The sequence below is a fragment of the Athene cunicularia genome (assembly GCF_003259725.1).
Source record: "Athene cunicularia isolate RWA chromosome 2 unlocalized genomic scaffold, athCun1 chr2_part1, whole genome shotgun sequence".
NCBI classification, from domain to species: Eukaryota; Metazoa; Chordata; class Aves; order Strigiformes; family Strigidae; genus Athene; species Athene cunicularia.
This window is the reverse complement of record NW_020799095.1, coordinates 26,427,131-26,446,528: the sequence shown is the minus strand read 5'-3', so window position 1 is coordinate 26,446,528 and position 19,398 is coordinate 26,427,131. Positions and strand designations below refer to the sequence as shown.

Here is a 19,398-nt window from a genome sequence, read left to right as displayed (position 1 = left end):
GGGCTTATATATCAGGGGTTTGCTGAGTTTGATAACATTGCTCTGAAACTACTGAAGTATACTGTCTTCCAGATTGGACTTGCAGGTAGCTTTACAGGTCTTGGCAGTAAAATACCAGATTGAAAGTGAAGTACTGATTTATCATAGGCTTAAAAATTATGAAGGGAAATGAGGAAACTGACACCTCAAGAGATCATTACTTCATCCATTCCTTTAAATTTAAGTGAACTTTTTTCTGAAAGGTATGCTTGAGCTCACTACTGGCAGTTAAGCTCACTACTGGCAGTCTGCATTAAATTCTCTGATTGAAAATCAGAGTTCCTCACTACTGCTCTATGATGATCTGTATTTTCTGTTCTTGTTATTCACATGTTTGAGTGGGCTACAAGAAGTTAATGTTCAATTACAAGTCTCTGCTTTCATTTCCCTATATGGCATCTGAAAGGAGCTTGTCAGCTGAGAAAAACAGTATCTTTCTTTGCCCATTCTTATATTTGTGCTAGTCTTCCACTGGCTGAATGTTCAGTCAGCTGAGAAATAGCCCTCTGATTCTCTCTTTGAGAGCCTGACTGATCATTCACTTGGGAAAGGGATAATGTAATCCTCCCAGTCAGGAGCAGCCAGATTCTGTAATAAAGTGCATCAACTGTAAAAGGTCCTGTTAACTTCATCTTTGTAAAAAGCCTAGTTAATCATTAACATTGATAGCAAAACAGTGCTTCCTAACAGAAAATAAAACTATATTTCAGCAGTTGAATCAGATATTCTGAATAACTGCTTAACTATCTTCAAGCAAGCTCTTCTAAAACTACAGTTTAAAATGTTAGAGTATCTGTTGGATAACTCAACTCCCATCTTTTATTGAAAGACCCATCAAATCGTGATATAAAGTACTTGCCCCCCATGGAAACCCAAAATCTCACACACAAAGGGGTTCTCAGTGATTAAGCACTGCCTGCTTGATTCATGTTGATGTAAACAAACAGGTAGTGTTTACTTGTCATATCAAAAGGCATTGTGTGGCAGTATTTAACCAAGGAGGGTGCTTCAAGATGAATCTAAAGGCAAGCATGTTGATAAGTAATGAGAGTTTATTAATAGTGTGTAAAATAGGAAATCAGTGATTAGACTGAGTATGAAATAAAATCTTTTCCTCTATAAATTCATAGCTTTTTCTTTCAATTTATAGTCATGATTGGTCATTCACATTTTAAAGTATTTTGATAACATTGGGAACGACAGTTTTGAAACATCACACAGTTCTTAACATGAAAAATAAATGTCTCTTCACAGGTTAAATTTTTCAGTTCATCATACAGAGCAGTAATTATGCAAGTAATTTGTTCAACTTTAGTTGGTTCATTTCTGTAGTTGCTACTTCATTGAAGTGCTGCTTCACATAGGCAAAGATTTCAGTCATGAGCATTAGGAAATAATTGTCAGAAGAATTACCAGTTTCATTAATGGTAAAAGCAGTTAAACATCTATAATTTGGGGTTTGCCAATCTGAGCCTAATTTTTCATTAATGTTTGAAATTAGATTTGAGAGAGATAAAAAGTGTAGATCTCTTGTTGGAGAGGGCTCTGAAGGGAAGTCTGCCCAGAGAACATGTTTTTGTGGATATTTTGGTCTCGATGGTGACTAAGGTGACTTGTCTGGGGTGGTAGGACTAGGCTACAGGTACAGAGCTGCAGTGGGAGTGGGGCTGGAGAGGGGATGCCTGAGGAAGAGGAAAGCAGCCAGGAGAATAGGACTATGAGAGTATTTTAGACTGGGCAGTATAGAATGTACACAACAACAGGCAGGAGCTTCTTTTTTAATTACATGTAGTTACATAATTTGAATAACAATTATGTTAATTGTATGTTGTTTGATATGTATGTTTATATATAATTAAAATAAATGTATGTATAGAAAGAGAGGAGTTTGGAGAACAGTGGCCTGGAAAATAAGTCGAAAATTAATTTAGGAGCTGTAGAAATAAGAAAGGAGATACGAAACATGCCTGAAGGACAAATGGAATCAGACTGAATTGCAGCAGATCAAATTTGAGCCACTTTCTCTAACGTGACGTTTCATCGCCTGAAATGCTATAACTGTGTATCTGTATGAACACTGCTAGTCCACTGCATAGTGAAGTTTTGTAGCTATACTCCCATCAAAAAAAATTTGGTTTTCCGCCATTTAGTTTTCAGCCAAGAGGGTGACAGCTTCCCACTCAGTGGGTACCAATTTCATAAATTTCTTTTCTGGGAACTCCCATGACCATCTGACTGTACCTCATGTTTGCTAAAGTAAAAAAATAATAAATAATTTTTACAATATTGAAATACAATAAATATTAATGTGGTTGGTGTATTTATTACATGCTTCAGTGAAAATTGAAATAAAATTCTGAGATTAAAATGCCTGATAGGATTTTCAAAATAGGAGTTTATAGGCTATTGCGAAGCTAATTTTTTCAAGGTTTCTTCTATACAGAAGGGAGATCCTGTCCATAACACAGTGACATTCAGTGGTGTGAGGTTGCCAAAGAATAGACCTTGCTCATCAGTGGAGTCCCAAGAACTAAAAATACTTCTTGAACACATGTGGAACTGCAAAGCATTGCTTCAGACTTGACAGAGAAATTAGTGCTCCAAGTCAGAATGCTGCAGCCCTCTTTTGAAGCCTCTGTTGTTCTTTGCAAAGAAGTCTTATCACTAAGATATCTAAGATATTAATAATTTAGGTATTTTTATATCATATAAATGGGATTTTTTCACAGCTGTTTCTTGGTTCCTTTGTGAACTGTATTGTTTGAATCGGTAGCATCCATGTTAGTACTTGAAAATTTCTCCCTTTGACTAGTTCTGAATGTTGGGGTTTTTTTTAATTTTTGAAACTATAGGAGTTGGTGCATTTCTAGAGGACATTTTAGCATAGCAGTCGTCCTTCCAAGCGTTTGTAATCCAGATGAGTTCAGTGCTTGTCTTGGGATTTCGTAGCAGTGATTGCTTTAGATAAAAGAAGCATGTTTTTTATTCCACCTAACTTTTCCTGCATCAAACAGTGTGTCAACTGCAAATAGGTGTTTGGTTTCAAAGAGAGTCCTCATTAAAATAGTCCAAGGTCTTATTATTGTGTGCAAGATCACACTTACACTGGGAATTCATCTTTTTGGAGTAAGTTAGAGGAAATATTTTAAGAGAGTATGTCACAATTAAGTCTGATGCACAAGCTCTTTTCTCTACAGATGAGCAGGTTGTTCTAGTTAAATATCACATTTTTTTTCCATTAGTGTGAAATACCAGAGCTATGTCTTATGCTGTTTTTCAAGATTGGCTTAGGAAAGAATGATGTAAGAACTGTTCAAGTATCTTGTTTAATTTAAGTCATATGACAAATTCCAGTGTTTATGTTGCTGTATTTATATACAAGGAAAGTCACTGGCTGAATGATGCTATTAATTGTAATGGTAGCTTTGAAGCTGGATTTATGAGATGTCTGCATGCAAAGAATGATGCATTTTTCATATTTACCTCAATCATTTTATGACTAAGTTGTTTTAAGCCCTTGTTCAAAATCAAACTAAAAACATCTCTCTATGCTAAGTTTTGCTGAAAATTCACCAGGAATTCACACAGTTATTTATATATTTTTGTTTTTCCCCTGAAAGGATCCAAGTGAATGACCAAATTGTGGAAGTTGATGGCATCAGTCTGGTTGGTGTTACACAAAATTTTGCTGCAACTGTTCTGAGAAACACCAAAGGGAAAGTCAGGTGAGTATTTTGAAAGAAGAAAAAATTGTGATTAAAAACTTAAGATTACCTGGCTTCTCTCACAGGAGTGTCAGTATGCCCAGGTGAATTCAGATTTTTTCAGTCTTGTTGTGTCCTCTCTGCTTTCATCCCAGGACAGGGATGATCTACAGTATTACAGATTTTTGTTTTGGCTTAGTTTTTCAGAATGTGACCACTGAAACAAGCTGAAATTGCACATAGAAGGATACTCTTCACTGGTCTTGATCTCCATGGACCTCAGACTGTTTGTATTAATTGGAATCATGAAGATCATGGATGTTGGTCAGATGGAAACTGTGCTGCAACTGATCTCCTCCCTGCTCTTCCGCTGGGGAGATTGGCCATGTTACTGCCCCAGGGTTAGGTAGTGAGCACTCTGGTGCTCATAGATGCCACCTCATCATGTAGGAAAGTTGAGTACTGGATGCAGTAGTGTTAATGGCTACCAAACTGAGGAGAGTAACATCCCAGTATTAATTCACTGAGCTACCTGAGTCCCTTCACCATTTCTGGGTTTCTCTCTGTTCCTATGCTATGGCTTACTGAAAGCCATCCCTGTAAAAGTCCATAAAATAACGAAGAGGCTAGAAAATTCACATATACTGCAAGTAAAATTCTGAACTAATGTAAATACAAGGCTGTAAAATGTTTGTAAATTAGTAAGAAGAGTGATTCCCTAGAAATGAACTGGTTTGCCATTTAAAAACATATGCAGTCGCATAGCTTTTCTGTTTAATAGCTTATTAATTTCAGTAAAGATTTAACTCTACCACATAAATCCAAAAATATCTTTGGTATATTGCAAAGCAACAGCCATTCTGTAGTCATCCTTTGGTTCTCTCTCAAAACTCTCTCTAGGGAATACAGCTGAATTCTTTAATTAATGAGTTCAGGGCTGACTTCTTTTGAACCATGACTAAACAACTGGTGGTAATATATGCAGTCCCCCTCAGATGGTGGTGCTATATGCTGGCATGCACATTTCCACTATAATTGCATACCTGTACCTGCATGACATTAAAGAATAATGTTGGGATGTGGAATCTGCAAAGAATCTTGGGGTAGGCTGATCAAGGTTTTATTTGAAAGAGGTTATTTAGGAAAAAGGTTGTTAGAAATTGTAGTGTAATTACAGATCAATATATTTTTATGTAACATTTACAGTTTTAGTTATATCAGTACTATTTCTGCAGAGACTCACGCATGCTGTGAGTGTTCCTGCTAACTATAAAAATCAGTATATACTTTATTAGGTTTTCTGCAGAGTTGAGACCTTTGAACATAAAATGCTTATGACAGAGAATAATGTCTTCCTGTGTTTTGGTACACAAAGCAAATGCTATGTATATTTTGTGTTTGATGTTTTAGCTAAAAAAAAAAAAAAAAAAAAAAAAAAAAAAAAAAAAAAAAGAAAAAAGAAAGAACTCACATAAAACATATTTATTATATACATTTATAATAGGCTTAGTTTGTATAATTATTATTGTGTAAGTTACAGAATAGAATACTTGCTTCCATGAAAAAATAATGGGTTTAGAGAAAGGAGGAAACAATTTTCACACAGAATGCTCCCAGAATCTTCTTTTGGGAAGTAAATTACAGTCAGACTGGTTGCGGCATAGACCCTTTTGTCACAAAATAGTGCAATGTGAAAAGTATTTCTTCACTGTTGTTGAGCTCACATTGTCAAGTGTACTATGTATCCTGTGCACTGGTTTCATTCGCTTCTGACAGGACTCATTTATCAAGGAGAGACATGTGAGCTTCTACATTTTTCCTTGTAAGTAGCCTTAAGATACTGAGCTTTCATGGGAAAAATGATCCAGTGCATTAGTGTCATAATTGATTAAAAACTGTTATTAAATAATACTAAATTTAAAATAAAATTTAAAATACATTATAATGTGAATTATAATATGAAATAATATTAAAATATTATTAAATAAACCATATATGTCTTTATGTGCACACTGGCATGCTGTGTGGTTAGCAGCATCTTACTGATGTTTATGTCTTGTTAGAGGAAAGAAATGGGTAGAATTTGGTGAAACCATCCCTATTTTTGTTTCATTTAAAACTTCATGGAAAAAAGACTCAGAAAGACTACTCCTCTGTTTTATGCAGGCCAGCTGAGAAATGCATGATTTTTTTCCTGGTTTGTGGTAGGCTGGGAACGAGACTTGATGAGATGGCTGAGCATTGTGTGGCACAGGCTCCTGCCTGGCTTCTGGTCAGGTCCTGGACTGTTGAGTTGTCTGATGTTCTGTTGGCACTGATGAACTGTATTGCTTTTAGCTACTCAAAATCAGAAATGGTTCCAGAAATCTGGTTTTTCGAGATAGTGATTTCAGGATGCTTGATATTTTGGCTTCATGGTAGGTTTAAATATTTGCTTTTAAAGTAAGTGAGAACTAATATTGATTAATTTTGATATGAAAGGAAATGATGTATTTATATTTTACTGACTGTTTTGCTATATGACGAAAGAGCCCTGCCTGCTGCTTGTTTTATAGAAGGAACAATTGTTTTCTGACAGATCCTTCTTCCCCCTTACACTTAGGTTAGAGCTGGAATGGAAAAATCTCATTTCCACCCTCTTTGTCAGACAGTGCTCACCTCTGCTCCTGAATTGCTCCAGAACCTGAGGGACAACATATGAGGATCTTCTGGGGCGAAAATCCCTGGTTTTCCCGCAGCCATCAGCTTCTGCCTGTTGGCAGTGCAGGGAGCAGTGCTACTGACCCTTGAGTACACAGTTCCTGTGGCAGCTGCCATTAATGATCCACGTCACTGTGGGAGGCAGGAGCATTGGAAAAGGTTGTTGTTATATAAATACCTTCTGCTGTTCCTGCAGCGGGTGTCCCAGATGAACTACAAGTGTGTAGGCAATGTATGGTCGCACATCCCACCTAATTCAACTCAGGGCAACTTCATGAATCCTTCTTTCACAGGAGAAATCACCTACATACTTACTTGCATGTCTGATATTTAATAGTCTCAGTTTAATGGATTTTATAGAACTGGTTTAATAATCATAGTTACCTTTACGATCATAACATAAACTGTGTGTACCTTACTTCTGCCTGGTGTCCTGTACACACAGAGATTTGTGTGCCTTTCACTGGCATTACTTCACGTGTATAACCCACAGCATTACATACACGCAATCGTTTTGTCCTTAATCTAGTCAAAGTGCATGCTAGTTTTTGTAGCAGGGTTTATTATGTGAGATCAATTGCAAAGAAAGGACATTCATGAACAGAATGGCATTAAAGCTACTGCTTAATTCTTTGCAATAAATGCAGTCAATACCTCTTCAGGGAGCTTGCATAATACCAATACTTAGTGATTTATTTTTCTCCTTTGAGCCTTCTGAACACTTTGAATGATCCTGACAGTGGAAGTCATTGACCTAGAATAGATTTTTGCAATGTTTCTGCCAAAAAAAATGTATCCAGACTGTCTGTAGCTGACAGAGTAAAAAATGCGTGAAAACGAAGACATGGTTTTTACCTTTTGAACTGTTCTAGGTGAGGGTGAGAGGGGGGGAAAGAAGAGCAGATATAAGCATCTGTGATTATTTTATCCATTGTTTGAAGTATTGGACTATTCAGAAGAGTTGTCATACCATAATGGAAGATCATTGAGCCAACCAATTTGGCTTCTCCAGTGATAATAAATTCAATTATTCTTTCTTATAATGTTTTATAGGAAGATAATCAGCACACACCAGATGTACTCTGGTAGCCTATGAGACAAAGGAAAGAGAGAGAATTCTTTCATAATCCCAGCTGGCAATCAGCTTCTGGTTTTAGGGATGAGAATTAGTGTTCTCGTGACCCTAATCTGGCAAATACAACTATGAATGCTATTTCAATTGATGTAACTATCCAGTCTTCTTTATAATTTTGCTTAACTATTTAGGTTACTGCTATCTTATATTAGTGGATTTCAGACTTTAATTATTTACAGGAGGGATTTTCCTTTGTTTTTCAATTTTGTTTTAATTGTGTCGCCTGTGCTCTAAGATTAATGGATCAATCAGAGGGCAGCACCAGACTAACATCACTAATTGTTCTGTGCTTCTTCCGACCCCATTTAGGATGTAATCCATCAACTTTGAAGTTTGCAAGTGGTGCCTACCATCATAAAAGATAGGACAAGGAGGCAGTTTGACAGTAGGAATCCTGTACTGTCACAGAGCTTCTCCTATGTCATTTTGCTTGCAGTCTCCTCATGGACTATGGTGCTGAGTAGCAGACCTGAAGTTCTTTGAAGTTGCTTGGGTGATGCTGAGCCTCTGTGACCCCACTCTTACCACCTGTTCTTCATTGTAATGAAAGGGTGCTAGGAGATCCTAATGTCTTCATCAGAGAAAGCTCACTTGCAGAGTTGTATGCTTCCAGGGAATTCTGTTTTTTTATTGAACACACCCACAATAGAGAAAATCTAACTTTATTACAGAGAAAACTGTCCTTTTACCATGCTTACTTAGTCTCTGTCCCTCCTAGGACAAATACGGGAGCTTTCAGTGGGAACTGCACTTCTCTTCCTTGCTGGATACAAGGATTCGTGCCCATGGAGCTCTGGGAAAGGCAGGGTCCCAGGAAAGGAGGACATGGTCCTGACTGCATTGATAAGTAGAAAGGGTCTTGCATGAGAGTAATTGAAAAATCCCAGTCTTTTGTATGCTGCTTGTATGCTTTTATCATTATTGTTTTCCTCTGAAAGGTATCTTTTAAGAAAGTTAACCAAATTCAGTGCTTTACTGGAGAGGAAAATTTTAAATTCTGTGTCCTCCTTCCATGTCCTGTTGTATGAATGTGACTAAGCATTTTCTTAGCTTTTCAAACTGTTGCTAGGCACTGAGCAGATGCTGTCATGGTGCTTTCTGACTCATCTCTTGAGTTTTCAGGGAACTATACAGAACCTGTGCAACACCTGTTTGGTCTCTCATGATTTGCACCCCCTTGAAAGTAATTAATTGTATTAATTCTAACCTACCAATGAGTTTACCAGTTTTTGCTTAATGTAATTCTGCTGAAGTGCATCAAAGTCTTTGCATCTTAATAAAGAATCTAAGTAATTAGATAGCAGATTTTTCCGTGTTTAATTAATCTTCTCAATCATTGAAGAGTAGGTTCTAACAATAGTAATGTAACAGCTATCAAACCCTGGGGCTTTCCACTATAACTGTTCTCTGTTCTAATACAGAATCATTTATTACCATTTTTTTTGTTGTTTTTCCTCTCTGGATGGTTTTAATTCAAAGCAGGGTTCAGTCTCAATTTTCACTCTCAGTTCACAGCCTGATTTCTTTATCTCTTACTAGACTGCAAATACAGTCTTTTAGACAAAAATGAAATTTTTACTTTTCTTTTAGATAGCTCTTATACAAGGAGCAGTCAAAGGGCGAAAAGTGAAAATACCCACTTCTTAACTAACACCAACTTGATATGTCTTTTATTGCTTCTTCAGCTAATTCCTCACCCCATCTTGAGCTGATTTTTTTTTCTGGAAAATACACCATCTCAGAAAATAGTATTTGCATTCCTGCTGTTATTTTTGTTTAACATCATAACATCTGGAAAGGTAATCTATACAGTCATGTCTTTGCAAGCACTAAGACAGTATAGAGGACAGATGAAGTCAGCTGCAGGATCTAGCCAGCAGCAGTATATCCTGGTGGGAATGCCGTTTGCTCACAATAACAGTGAACAACATCACTTTATTTTTGTGACTCCTTTCCCTAACTAATGATCTTCTCTTCTTCCAGTGCGCTTGTCTGTGCAGATTTTCTCCTTCTTACCTTCCCTACCTGTGCTTTTATCCTATGAAACAGCTCTGTCCTTTAATCATTTGCAGGCATTCTCCATACTGCAGATCCATTTTGTGGAAGAGGCAGGAGAAATTTCTATTGCTTCTCAGTCCTGGGTAGTGAGACAGGACCCAAAGCAAAAGATGCCACACTCCATGTCTGATTGAGAGAGATGGATTATGTTGTCTTTTTACTGGCTGGGGGTGATGGTTTTGTTCTTCCTTTCCTTGTTTGTTTCTTTTTTCTTGAATGCAAGTGCCAGAGCCTAAGAGAGAAAACAAAGAGGAAAGAAAAGCCCTTTACTCTGAGATGCTGATTGCTGAGCTGGGACTTCATAAAGGTCTGCTTCAGAAGCCATGTGTGCTTAGTGCACTTTCTGCTTCTTTGATAAACCTGAATCATGGACCCAGCAGAAAGTAAATTTGTGTTGCCTTGCATCAAAATAGCTTCAATTTCTCCCATTTATTCCACTATGGTTATACTAAAGATCCTGTAATATGTAATGCCTTTCTGGTCTCTACAAAGAGCACCTACCAGTGCTGGTAATTGTTCAGTTAGACTGCCAGGAGTAGCATGCTGAACAATGTGAAAAATTACTCACAAGTACCGTGACCCCTTAACACCAGTGAGGTAAGAGTGCATTCATCACTGCTTTGTTGGTTTATATTCCTTGGCTGTGCCTGTTGTTGCAGATAAACTGTGCCTTGGACTGTTGCTCAGCGCTGAGGCCATCTGGCACTGGAGTGGTCAGTGCTCATACCATTAAACTTTCCTACCTTTCAGTGCAGGGTGGCTGTGTCTGAACTGTTCGTTGGAAACATCCAAGCTAACTCCTAGCCTTTGTTAACTCCTGGACGGTGCCCGGGTATTATTTGGTGGAATATTAGTTAACTTGGACCAAACCATTCCAGAGACTGTTTCAAGGATTTAATAGTGTAGATGATCAGTTACTAGTGCTTAGGAGCATTCCTTGGCACTGCTTAATTTACTGGCATAAACATAGCCCCTATGTACTGAGATCTTGCTAATTTGAGTTTTATGGCAAGTTATTTCTTGTAATACTTGCACATTTGGACAGGAAATTATGTTTGATTGTGAAATATATAGAAAAATCTTCATTTAAAAGATTCTGGCTGAATTATAAACCATTTTGCTAGGTATTTAGAGCATTGTTTTTAAATTAAGTGTGACATGAATTGATAAGATTCATCATGGCTGGATTTCTCTAGGAGTGGATTTTCTTTTCCTTTCCTGGAAAAAGGAACAGCTTGACAGGTTTTGTATCACTTCATTCTCAAGTTCGTTGGATTTAAACATAAACTCCTACCCCTGCAACTGAATATCAGAAATGCTTATTTAACTATTTCTTTTATTCTTTCAATGTCCAGGATACTGTGTTGTGGAAGCTCCCACTCAGTTTTGGTTGTCTTGATTAATGTGATACGGCATTGTGACAGCTGGGCAGAGGTACCCACCATTCCTCCTTGCAGGATAACTCACCAAGCCACAGGGATGGTGCTGTAGGAGCATTTAGATACCCCTGGACTGTGCTATGAGGGTGGTCTTTCTTGCCTAGAATCTGGATCACCAAATCATCCTGATTAAGGACATGGTCTGAACTCAGCAGCTTACTTGTTAACCCATCTATATTTTCTTCCTGGAATTCCTTCCCATGGATGTCAGCAAGCGTGAGGGTAAGGGAAGGCAGATCTCATCTCAACATGCAGTCAGGTTTTAGAAACATTCCCAAGTAGCACTGTACCTTTCAAACAGAGATGATGTATGTGCTTCACTTGCATTCAGGTACGTTAAAGCATAGATTTACAAATGTCTTTCTTTGAGCTGGCCATTCCCATAAGAAATGTGTGGTGCTGTAGTGAATGCTGATTAAATGATCGTCATGTATTCAAGGAAACCTTTATGCAAGCATTGTCTTGGGATACTCTCAGGCTGTCTGAAAGATGGAAGAGATTCTCTACCTCTGCTCTCAGAGGAGCAGAGCAATGTAAGGACCAGAACCTGGAGAGGTGCCAAAACATTGAATCCCTTACTAATTTTTAAGTACTCTTGAATAAAGCTAATGTGTCAGTGAGGCCCTAGACTAAAAGTTATTTCTGTGCAAATAATTAATCTAAGTGCATTAATACTGGTGTGTGGGTTTTTTACATGACTTCCTAATCGTTTGACTCGATATCCATTTAGTGTTGATAATAGCATAGCTTACTGGGAGCTTGTATCCAAGATGCTGTGGAGAGACTGCTGAGGCTTTTTGATGCTTAAGCTATTACTTTGCTGCTCGTCCATCAGCACCATTGATGCTGCTGAGGAAGACCTTGAGTATGTCTCTGAAGAATAACCAATAGCAGATTGAAAGCTTATGGGCAAGAATTAGAGACCAAGGCAATGAAGGGAACCTTGTGGTTAGTGTCTACTACAGGCCACCCAATCAAGGGGAGCCTATAAATTTTAATTGCCCCTATAATCCTCTCTGGTGAGACCCCACATGCAGTACTGCATCCAGCTCTGGAGTCCTCAGCACAAGAAACACATAGACCTGTTGGAGCAGGTCCAGAGGAGGACTTAAGTACTTAAAGGGGGCTTGTAAGAAAGATGGGGACAAACTTTCTAGCAGGACCTGTTGCAATAGGACAAAGGGTGATGGTTTTAAACTAAAAGAGGGTAGATTTAGACTAGATATAAGGAAGAAATTTTTTACAATGAGGGTGGTAAAACCCTGGAACAGGTTTCCCAGAGAGGCAGTAGATGCCCCACCCCTGGAAATATTCAAGGTCAGGTTGGACAGGGCTCTGAGCAGCCTGATCTAGTTGAAGATGTCCCTGCTCATGGCAGGGAGGTTGGACTAGATGACATTCAAAGGTCCCTTCCAACCCAAACTATTCTAGGATTCTGTGATTTTATGTTATGGGGCTCTGGGGGCTAGGGTGGAAGGGCATAAGAGGTATGCTTCTTGATCATGCCAGTCAGGTAGGATTAGATGCAGGATAGCCCCTGTTTGTACAGCTGATGTTGCAGGGGAGGCACTGTTTTTTGTGGACCTTCTTGGAGGAATGAAAAATGCTGGGGAGAGAAGGGATCCACCTGACAAAGTGGGCAAGAGCATGTTTGCCAACGGGTCCCATAATTTAGTTGGGTGGGAGGGTCACCTAGCCCCTGCTTTGGAACAAGTGAGAAGTGAGTTCAGAGGTTATGGTTAGGGATTTGCGGAGGGTGTGCACTGCTCCAGCATCTACTGGAAGGCTAACATGGTTCAGTGCAAGTAATTCCGTATATGTATGGTATGTGTCAAAAGTAACTTCTTGACCCAAGTATTCAGTAAGCCAACTAAAGGAGGCAGTCTGCTGAATCTGTTACTCAGAAACAGGTTTATGACCAGTTTGGAACTTGTTGGTTCTTCAGTGAAGGTTGATGGCAGCTTTAGGAGCATTAACTGTGAAATGGTGGAGTATAAGAATGGGAGAGAGATGAATGTGAAAATTAGAATTACAACCCTGGACTTCAGAAGAGCAAATTTGGCTTGTTCAGGAAACTGCTTGGCAGGATTCTATGGGACCACTGCCCTGAAGGATAGAAGAGCCCAGGAGACCTCCTTGATCTTGGAGGATATAAGGATACCAGAGAAGACCACAGTAAAAGCCTTGCAAAATTAATTTAAGCAACATCTGCTGCTCTCCCCTCCTCTGTGGAGACAGGCCTGCTGCTCAGTGGGGCGGGAGAACTTGTTGCAAAGGATGCAGAACAGTCTGAGATAAATTAATGACTGCTTTGCCTCGATTTTTCCACAGATTGGCTAATGACCTGGATATTGTTGCAGGGATAGCTTCCTGCATTTCCCAACAACTTGCCTCAGGCCAGCAATGGCACTGGATTGCAAGGGTTCATATATGGCTCTTGATACCTTCAGTGCCTGCTGCCCTTGCATCATATACCAGACTTTGTCATGGTGTGCTGTGACAGTTGTTCAATCAGGGTGAGTATGGTTATGCAAATGAACTAGATGAGCTCTTGTTTAATTCAAACACTTAATCATTAAAATAATTTAAAAATTAAAATCATTTTGTTACAATGCTAACCAAACCACTGCTTCAACAACAGCAAGTCACACAGCACACACTACATGCATCTCATTCGTGGCACATTACTGTTACATGTTACCTACAGCTCATGCCACGGCCACACCAAGGAAGTCATGTTCCCATGCATCTGTTCAGACTGCTGACTGGGCAAAAGGACAACCTTGTTGGCTCAAATCGCTGATAAGTTGGAGTCCTGCTGTTTGTGGTCAAACTCAGGGTACAGTACGCAGCTTACTTCATCCTGGGTCTGGGGACAAGGATGCAGGCTACAGAGCTTCTGCACAGTAGGTCAGCTTACTGGCGGCTCTGTCTCCAGGGTCTTTAGAAGCTCTTCCCCAAAGTTTGCTTTTCTGTGCTGGCTTTATATAGCCAGCATCCTGCATGAGTTGCCCTGTCCGATGTTTCTTATGTGACCTTGAGATAACTTCATTTAGTCATTGCCCCTTCATCTACTGTTAGTGGATACGTCCTCTTTGTTACTTTGGGTGCTAGTCTCTGGGCAGAGTTGTTAACTTGTTTGTGTTAGTTCTGGGTTACTACCATCACTAATCTCCAGGCAAATCTTGTTTTCTTCATTCTACCAGTCACCCTCAGTTCCTCTTTGTTACAGCTAATAGCTTTAAAGATTGCTATGCAACTCACTTGTCTGGTGCAAGGGAGAGCTGTGTGGATTTACAGACATAAGACAGAAGGCACCATTAGGAAGTTTGCAGATGAGGTTAGATAGGCTAACAGGCAGGGCTGCTTTTCAGAGGGACCTCACAGGCTGGAGAAATGGGCTAAAAGAAATGGGTAAATGTGAGTCCTGCACCTGGAGCGCCATAGCCCTGTGAGACACTGTGAACTAGAGAGCGGCTGTGCAGGAAGCACCCTGGGAAGAGGTGGAAATAACATCTTTGATCTGAAGAGAAGAGTGGGATGGCCAGCATCTTACTGCTGTCTCAGCTACCTTCCAGGGGATAGAAAGGTTGAACCCAGATTCTTTGTACTTTCTGTACAGGGACAAGATAACAGGCAATGAACAGCAGTTGCAGCAAGGGAAATTCTGACTAGATATTCTCACCACAAAAACCCCATGCTATGAGGTTTCTCAAACATTGGGACGGTTGCATCCCTTCATTAGAGAGATTCGGAACTAATCAAGGCCATGACAGAGTAGGCCCAGCTTTGAAGCAGAAGGCTTGAGGTGGACTAGAGCTGCCTTCCAAACTAAATTATTCAGTGATTCAAAGAGTCTTTGACTCTTTAAGTTTCAGATCATTTTATCTGAAAAAGTGTAGTGGAAGCTCATAGATTGTGAATTCTTTATGTGTAGTCAGTGATCTCTGCATCTGAGGTTGCCTCTTGTCCATGAAAACCTGAAAAGTTCCAGCTTGCGCTGATGTAACTAAATAAAGCTGCCTTCTTATAGGGTTCACACCACTTTTAGCACTTTGGATTAATTATATGGCTATTATCCTAATGGAAGCAGTCAGAGAAGGTAATTGAAGACATCTTGAAATAAATTAGATAAATGGTAGCAGAAGCAGCTTTGTGCTTTAAAGCTCAGAGGAAAACCATTTTTAAAATCCAACTGTAAAACTCCCCAAAATAAAATGACATTTAATGTACATTTTTATTGACCAAACTATATTTTAGGAGAGGTTAGAAGAAAAAATTGTGAATCCCGTTGCAGCAAACCCCCTATTTTTTATTTCTTAGAATGAGTCTGCTGTTTTACTTGATTTTTGTTGAATTTAAGGAATCCATGCTAAATTCTTTTCAACTGAACACTTAATGCCTGAAATATTTTTAGGAGAAATCATCAACTCATATCGCTAAAAATCCATGCTGCAGAATTTCAGTTTTGTGTCACAGAGTTTGCACATTTTTCTAGTACTAAAGTTCTTTTCAAAATGGAAATATTTTTAATTTAATTAATTCATAAAATAAAGTTTCTGGTTCCCATGGTTAGTAAAAAACAAAAAAAAATTTTTGTTTTTTTTTCAAGAAACACAGGTCTGCAGTTCCTCATTTAATAAAAGTTGGAAATAGGCAGAAAGCAGTGTATCAGGTGTGCTTTAAAATCGTTAAATCATTAATGGATTGCAGAAGATGTAGGAGTTGCTGTCAATTCCAGTAGAATGCTTTTCTTAACCACCCTTGCTGTAGTTTAATTTTCAGTTTCTTCAGATACTATATTCTCTTAAATCTTCTTAAATCAAATATTAATTATATTCCTAACTCTTTCCCTGTTTATTTTAGCCACAACCAAAGAGAGTATTTCACAGCAGGTAATTCAGCTAGATTGTGTGTAACTGAATATCAAGGTCAGTTCATGCCTTGCTTCTTTGTGATGTTCTCTCCTCTCTCTTTTTTTTTTTTTTTTGTGGACATCAGAAATTATCAGAAATGGCCTGAGACTTAGTACAGTGATGGCTTGAAGTACAGTGTCACAGATTTGCTACATTTTATTTTGCATTTACTAGCTTTAATAATTAAAGGGAATATTATTGTGATGAGGTTTAAAGGCTTTAAAATCCTCATTTGTCTCATATCTAGAGACATAACTAACTTCTATGATATATATTATTGCTGATAGAATTTATAGATCTTTGTTATAATACTTTTGGCCCTTGAGACTAAGTAATCAAGTCTGAAATGCATGTGCTTAATTTTGATGAGCCGGAGTGATGCAAAATACATAATTAGCCACTTCATTGAAGTGTGCATATTATGGTTCAGTGACTAATTTTCTGGTCAGTGAATCACAACCTTATGTCTCTTTTTTGTCATTAAACACTTTAGATTATGATAGTTCTTGTATTTAAAGCCATTCTAGTCATGAGGATCTAATTCATGCTTAGCATTTTAATAACCACCTCCGCTTTACGGTTTCCTAAGGGAGAAATATTCATCTCTCTTTAAATTATAAATTTATAATTTATGTCTTACTTTAGTTACAAGTTAAACATAATTATATGTAGCATGGTATTCTTAAGGTCATGGAATGTAATGTGTCAAAAGGTTTGGTTTAGTTTGTAAAAAACATAATTGTTAGTAACATAGTATTCCATTTTACAAATATACAATTCTTTATCTAGAACTGACAACAATAATAGATTGAATGCTTTCAGACACTTTGGAAATATCTCACTTTAAAGCAGTAAATTATAGAAAAAAATCCCATTCCTTGCGTATTTCTCTTTTGGAAAACATTTGCTTTAAACGTTGTCAGTGCTTGAGGCTTTTATTCATGTATCATCTAACAACTTCAGGTATCATTGAGGAAGTTCATTTTGACATACAATTCAAACCTTGAAAATCACATCGCTGTAAACTGTGAGTGGCTTTGCCATGAGAGGAAAAATTCAATTAATAAGGTTTTACATTTTTACAGACTACCTAAACCTTTTTGTCTGTATGAAAATATTATTACACTATAGTCTAATGTGTCAAAACCACTCCTAAATAATCAGGAGTTCCCAGAATTCAGATGCATTACAGAATATCTGTTCTAAATTTTCAGTGTAGAAAAATGTATGAAGTATTTTGAGTCTCTTATTTTCCAAGGGAGGTGAATTATCATGCAGAGGGCAGGAGGGAATATGATATTTGCATCACTTTGTGTGGTTCCATAATTTACCACATTGGTGATCTCCCTCATGTGTTTACAAATGTGATACTCTTTCTACTGTGTATAAATAATATTTATGCATAATGTTGCTTAAAATGTTTGTTTAAAATAGAAGGAGGTTTTTTCCATGTTTTCTTTTAATTTGTTTTTACATTAGAGGAGGCAAATGTGTACCAAATATGGGTTGAATCTTTTTTTACTTTGTGTAGTAATATCAAAAGTTCATTGTTCCTCCCAGATGAGACTGAAAACACGGCTGGTTTAGTCTTTGTAATACTTGGCTCTAAAATTAAAATTCAGAGGAAACAGGATCTGACTATGAGTCAGTATGCAGAACAGATGAAGTAGAGGGGCCATGACGAAACATTCTTTCAGCCCAAGGTCTTTAGCATTACTGAGAACCAATGTCATATTTCATAATAGTAGGATATGAGTGCCAGACTGTGATCTGTTTGGATCAGGATTAAAATGCTGATGGTATTTCCTTTATTTTGTTCTAGTTCCTGATGTATTTTCTATAAATGTTTTTAAAAAGACACTTTCTTGCAAATTATTTTCAGAGCACCTTGTATCATTACTTCAATGGACTCACTCATTCTCCATTCTCACCTTTCTTATCCTTTTGGAAGTAATTACTCACTTGGATATTTTGATGATGTTGAAATAATCTCCAAATTGTACTCATTTCTGTAGTGCCTGACTTCATAGAGTCTGACAAATTGTTTGGCATTGGAAATGGACTGAGGGTCATCCACTCATGAGAAGTTGGCTTACACATGGATGCCAAATCCCAAATGACTTTAACAGTGATAGGCAATACTAATGAAAACCATTTTCTTACATGGGATATAATGTGCATTTCTAAATTAAATTAATAATTTGAGCCAAATCTTGTGGACACAAATAATTTACCATATGCAGTATTTCAGTGTCACCTGATTGTGCTTTTCAGCTCTGCATAATACTTCTTTCACCTGTAATTGTCTAATTGTCTTTCTAGCCTGCCAGGAAAATACTCCTTCAGCTTGACATCTTTAAATTGTGCTTTTGTTCAGTAGTTTACAGTGTGTTGGTACTGTATAATGGGTGTTTATCATTAATACTAGAGATAGCAAAATATCTAATTATGGTTATGCCACCATACTGAAGAACTGTGTTACATCCAAGCCAATTATGAATTTCAGTTGCTGAAAGCAAGATTGGGAAGCAGTCTTGTAAGTTTCAACCAAGAGGCACTCCCCTTGTCTTTTGTTAAGCCAAAGAAATGTGCTCCCAGTGTTCAGCAGTAGCTAAACAGTGGAGAAGAACGCTCCTTAGCAACAGAAGTTCATGAAATAAAAGAAAGATTTAAATGCGGCTTAAAATTAGGGCAATAGTGTCTGTCAGATTTTAAAACATGGAAAGAGATCCTCTCTTATAAACAGGAGGAAAGCAAATATAAAAGCTCAGAAATATCTTCTAAGTCAGGATGGAGAAATAAGTTAATCTGGTGCATGTTCCTTTCACTGTGAGCTGACAGAAGTGTGTGTATGCTGTTTCTGTGCATCTAGTCTTCTGCTGGCTTCTGCGAAAGACATTGCTCTAAAGGAAATGGAAGTGATGATACATTTTTTTTCAATTACCCTGCTTGAGGACTGTGTCCATAAAGTTGAAACTCAGATAATCTTTTTCACTGAAATTTGGAGTGAAGGCTTTAGTAGTCACCTCTTTTTTACTCCCTCTTGTAAATACTGTCATGGTCTGATCACTCCTAGTTTTACACACATTGCCCTTCTAGCAAATGTCATCCATAGAACACATTTAAAATAATCACAGCCATGCGTCTTTGGAGAAGAAGGCTACCCTCAATACAAGACACAGCTAAAAATCTAGAACTATGTAAATACAACAGGAATAATATTTTTTCACTAATGTTTTGTATAGGTTTGTAATTGGACGAGAAAAACCGGGACAAGTGAGTGAGGTTGCACAGCTGATTAGCCAAACTCTAGAACAAGAACGCCGCCAGAGAGAGCTGCTGGAGCAGCATTATGCACAGTATGATGCAGATGATGATGAGGTAACAGACTGTCTAGCATTTCACTA

At 38.0% G+C, this 19,398-nt stretch overlaps 1 protein-coding gene across 5 annotated transcripts in view; it reads left to right on the top strand.

Moving 5' to 3' along the window:
- Positions 1-19,398, top strand: part of PPP1R9A (protein phosphatase 1 regulatory subunit 9A) — a 147,546-nt gene that overhangs the window by 80,176 nt on the left and 47,972 nt on the right. For all 5 annotated transcript variants that reach the window (XM_026843254.1, XM_026843253.1, XM_026843252.1 and 2 more), the window contains exons 4-5: positions 3,660-3,764; positions 19,237-19,372. In XM_026843254.1, coding sequence (XP_026699055.1) covers positions 3,660-3,764; positions 19,237-19,372 — 241 coding nt within the window. The remainder of the gene's footprint in view (positions 1-3,659; positions 3,765-19,236; positions 19,373-19,398) is intronic.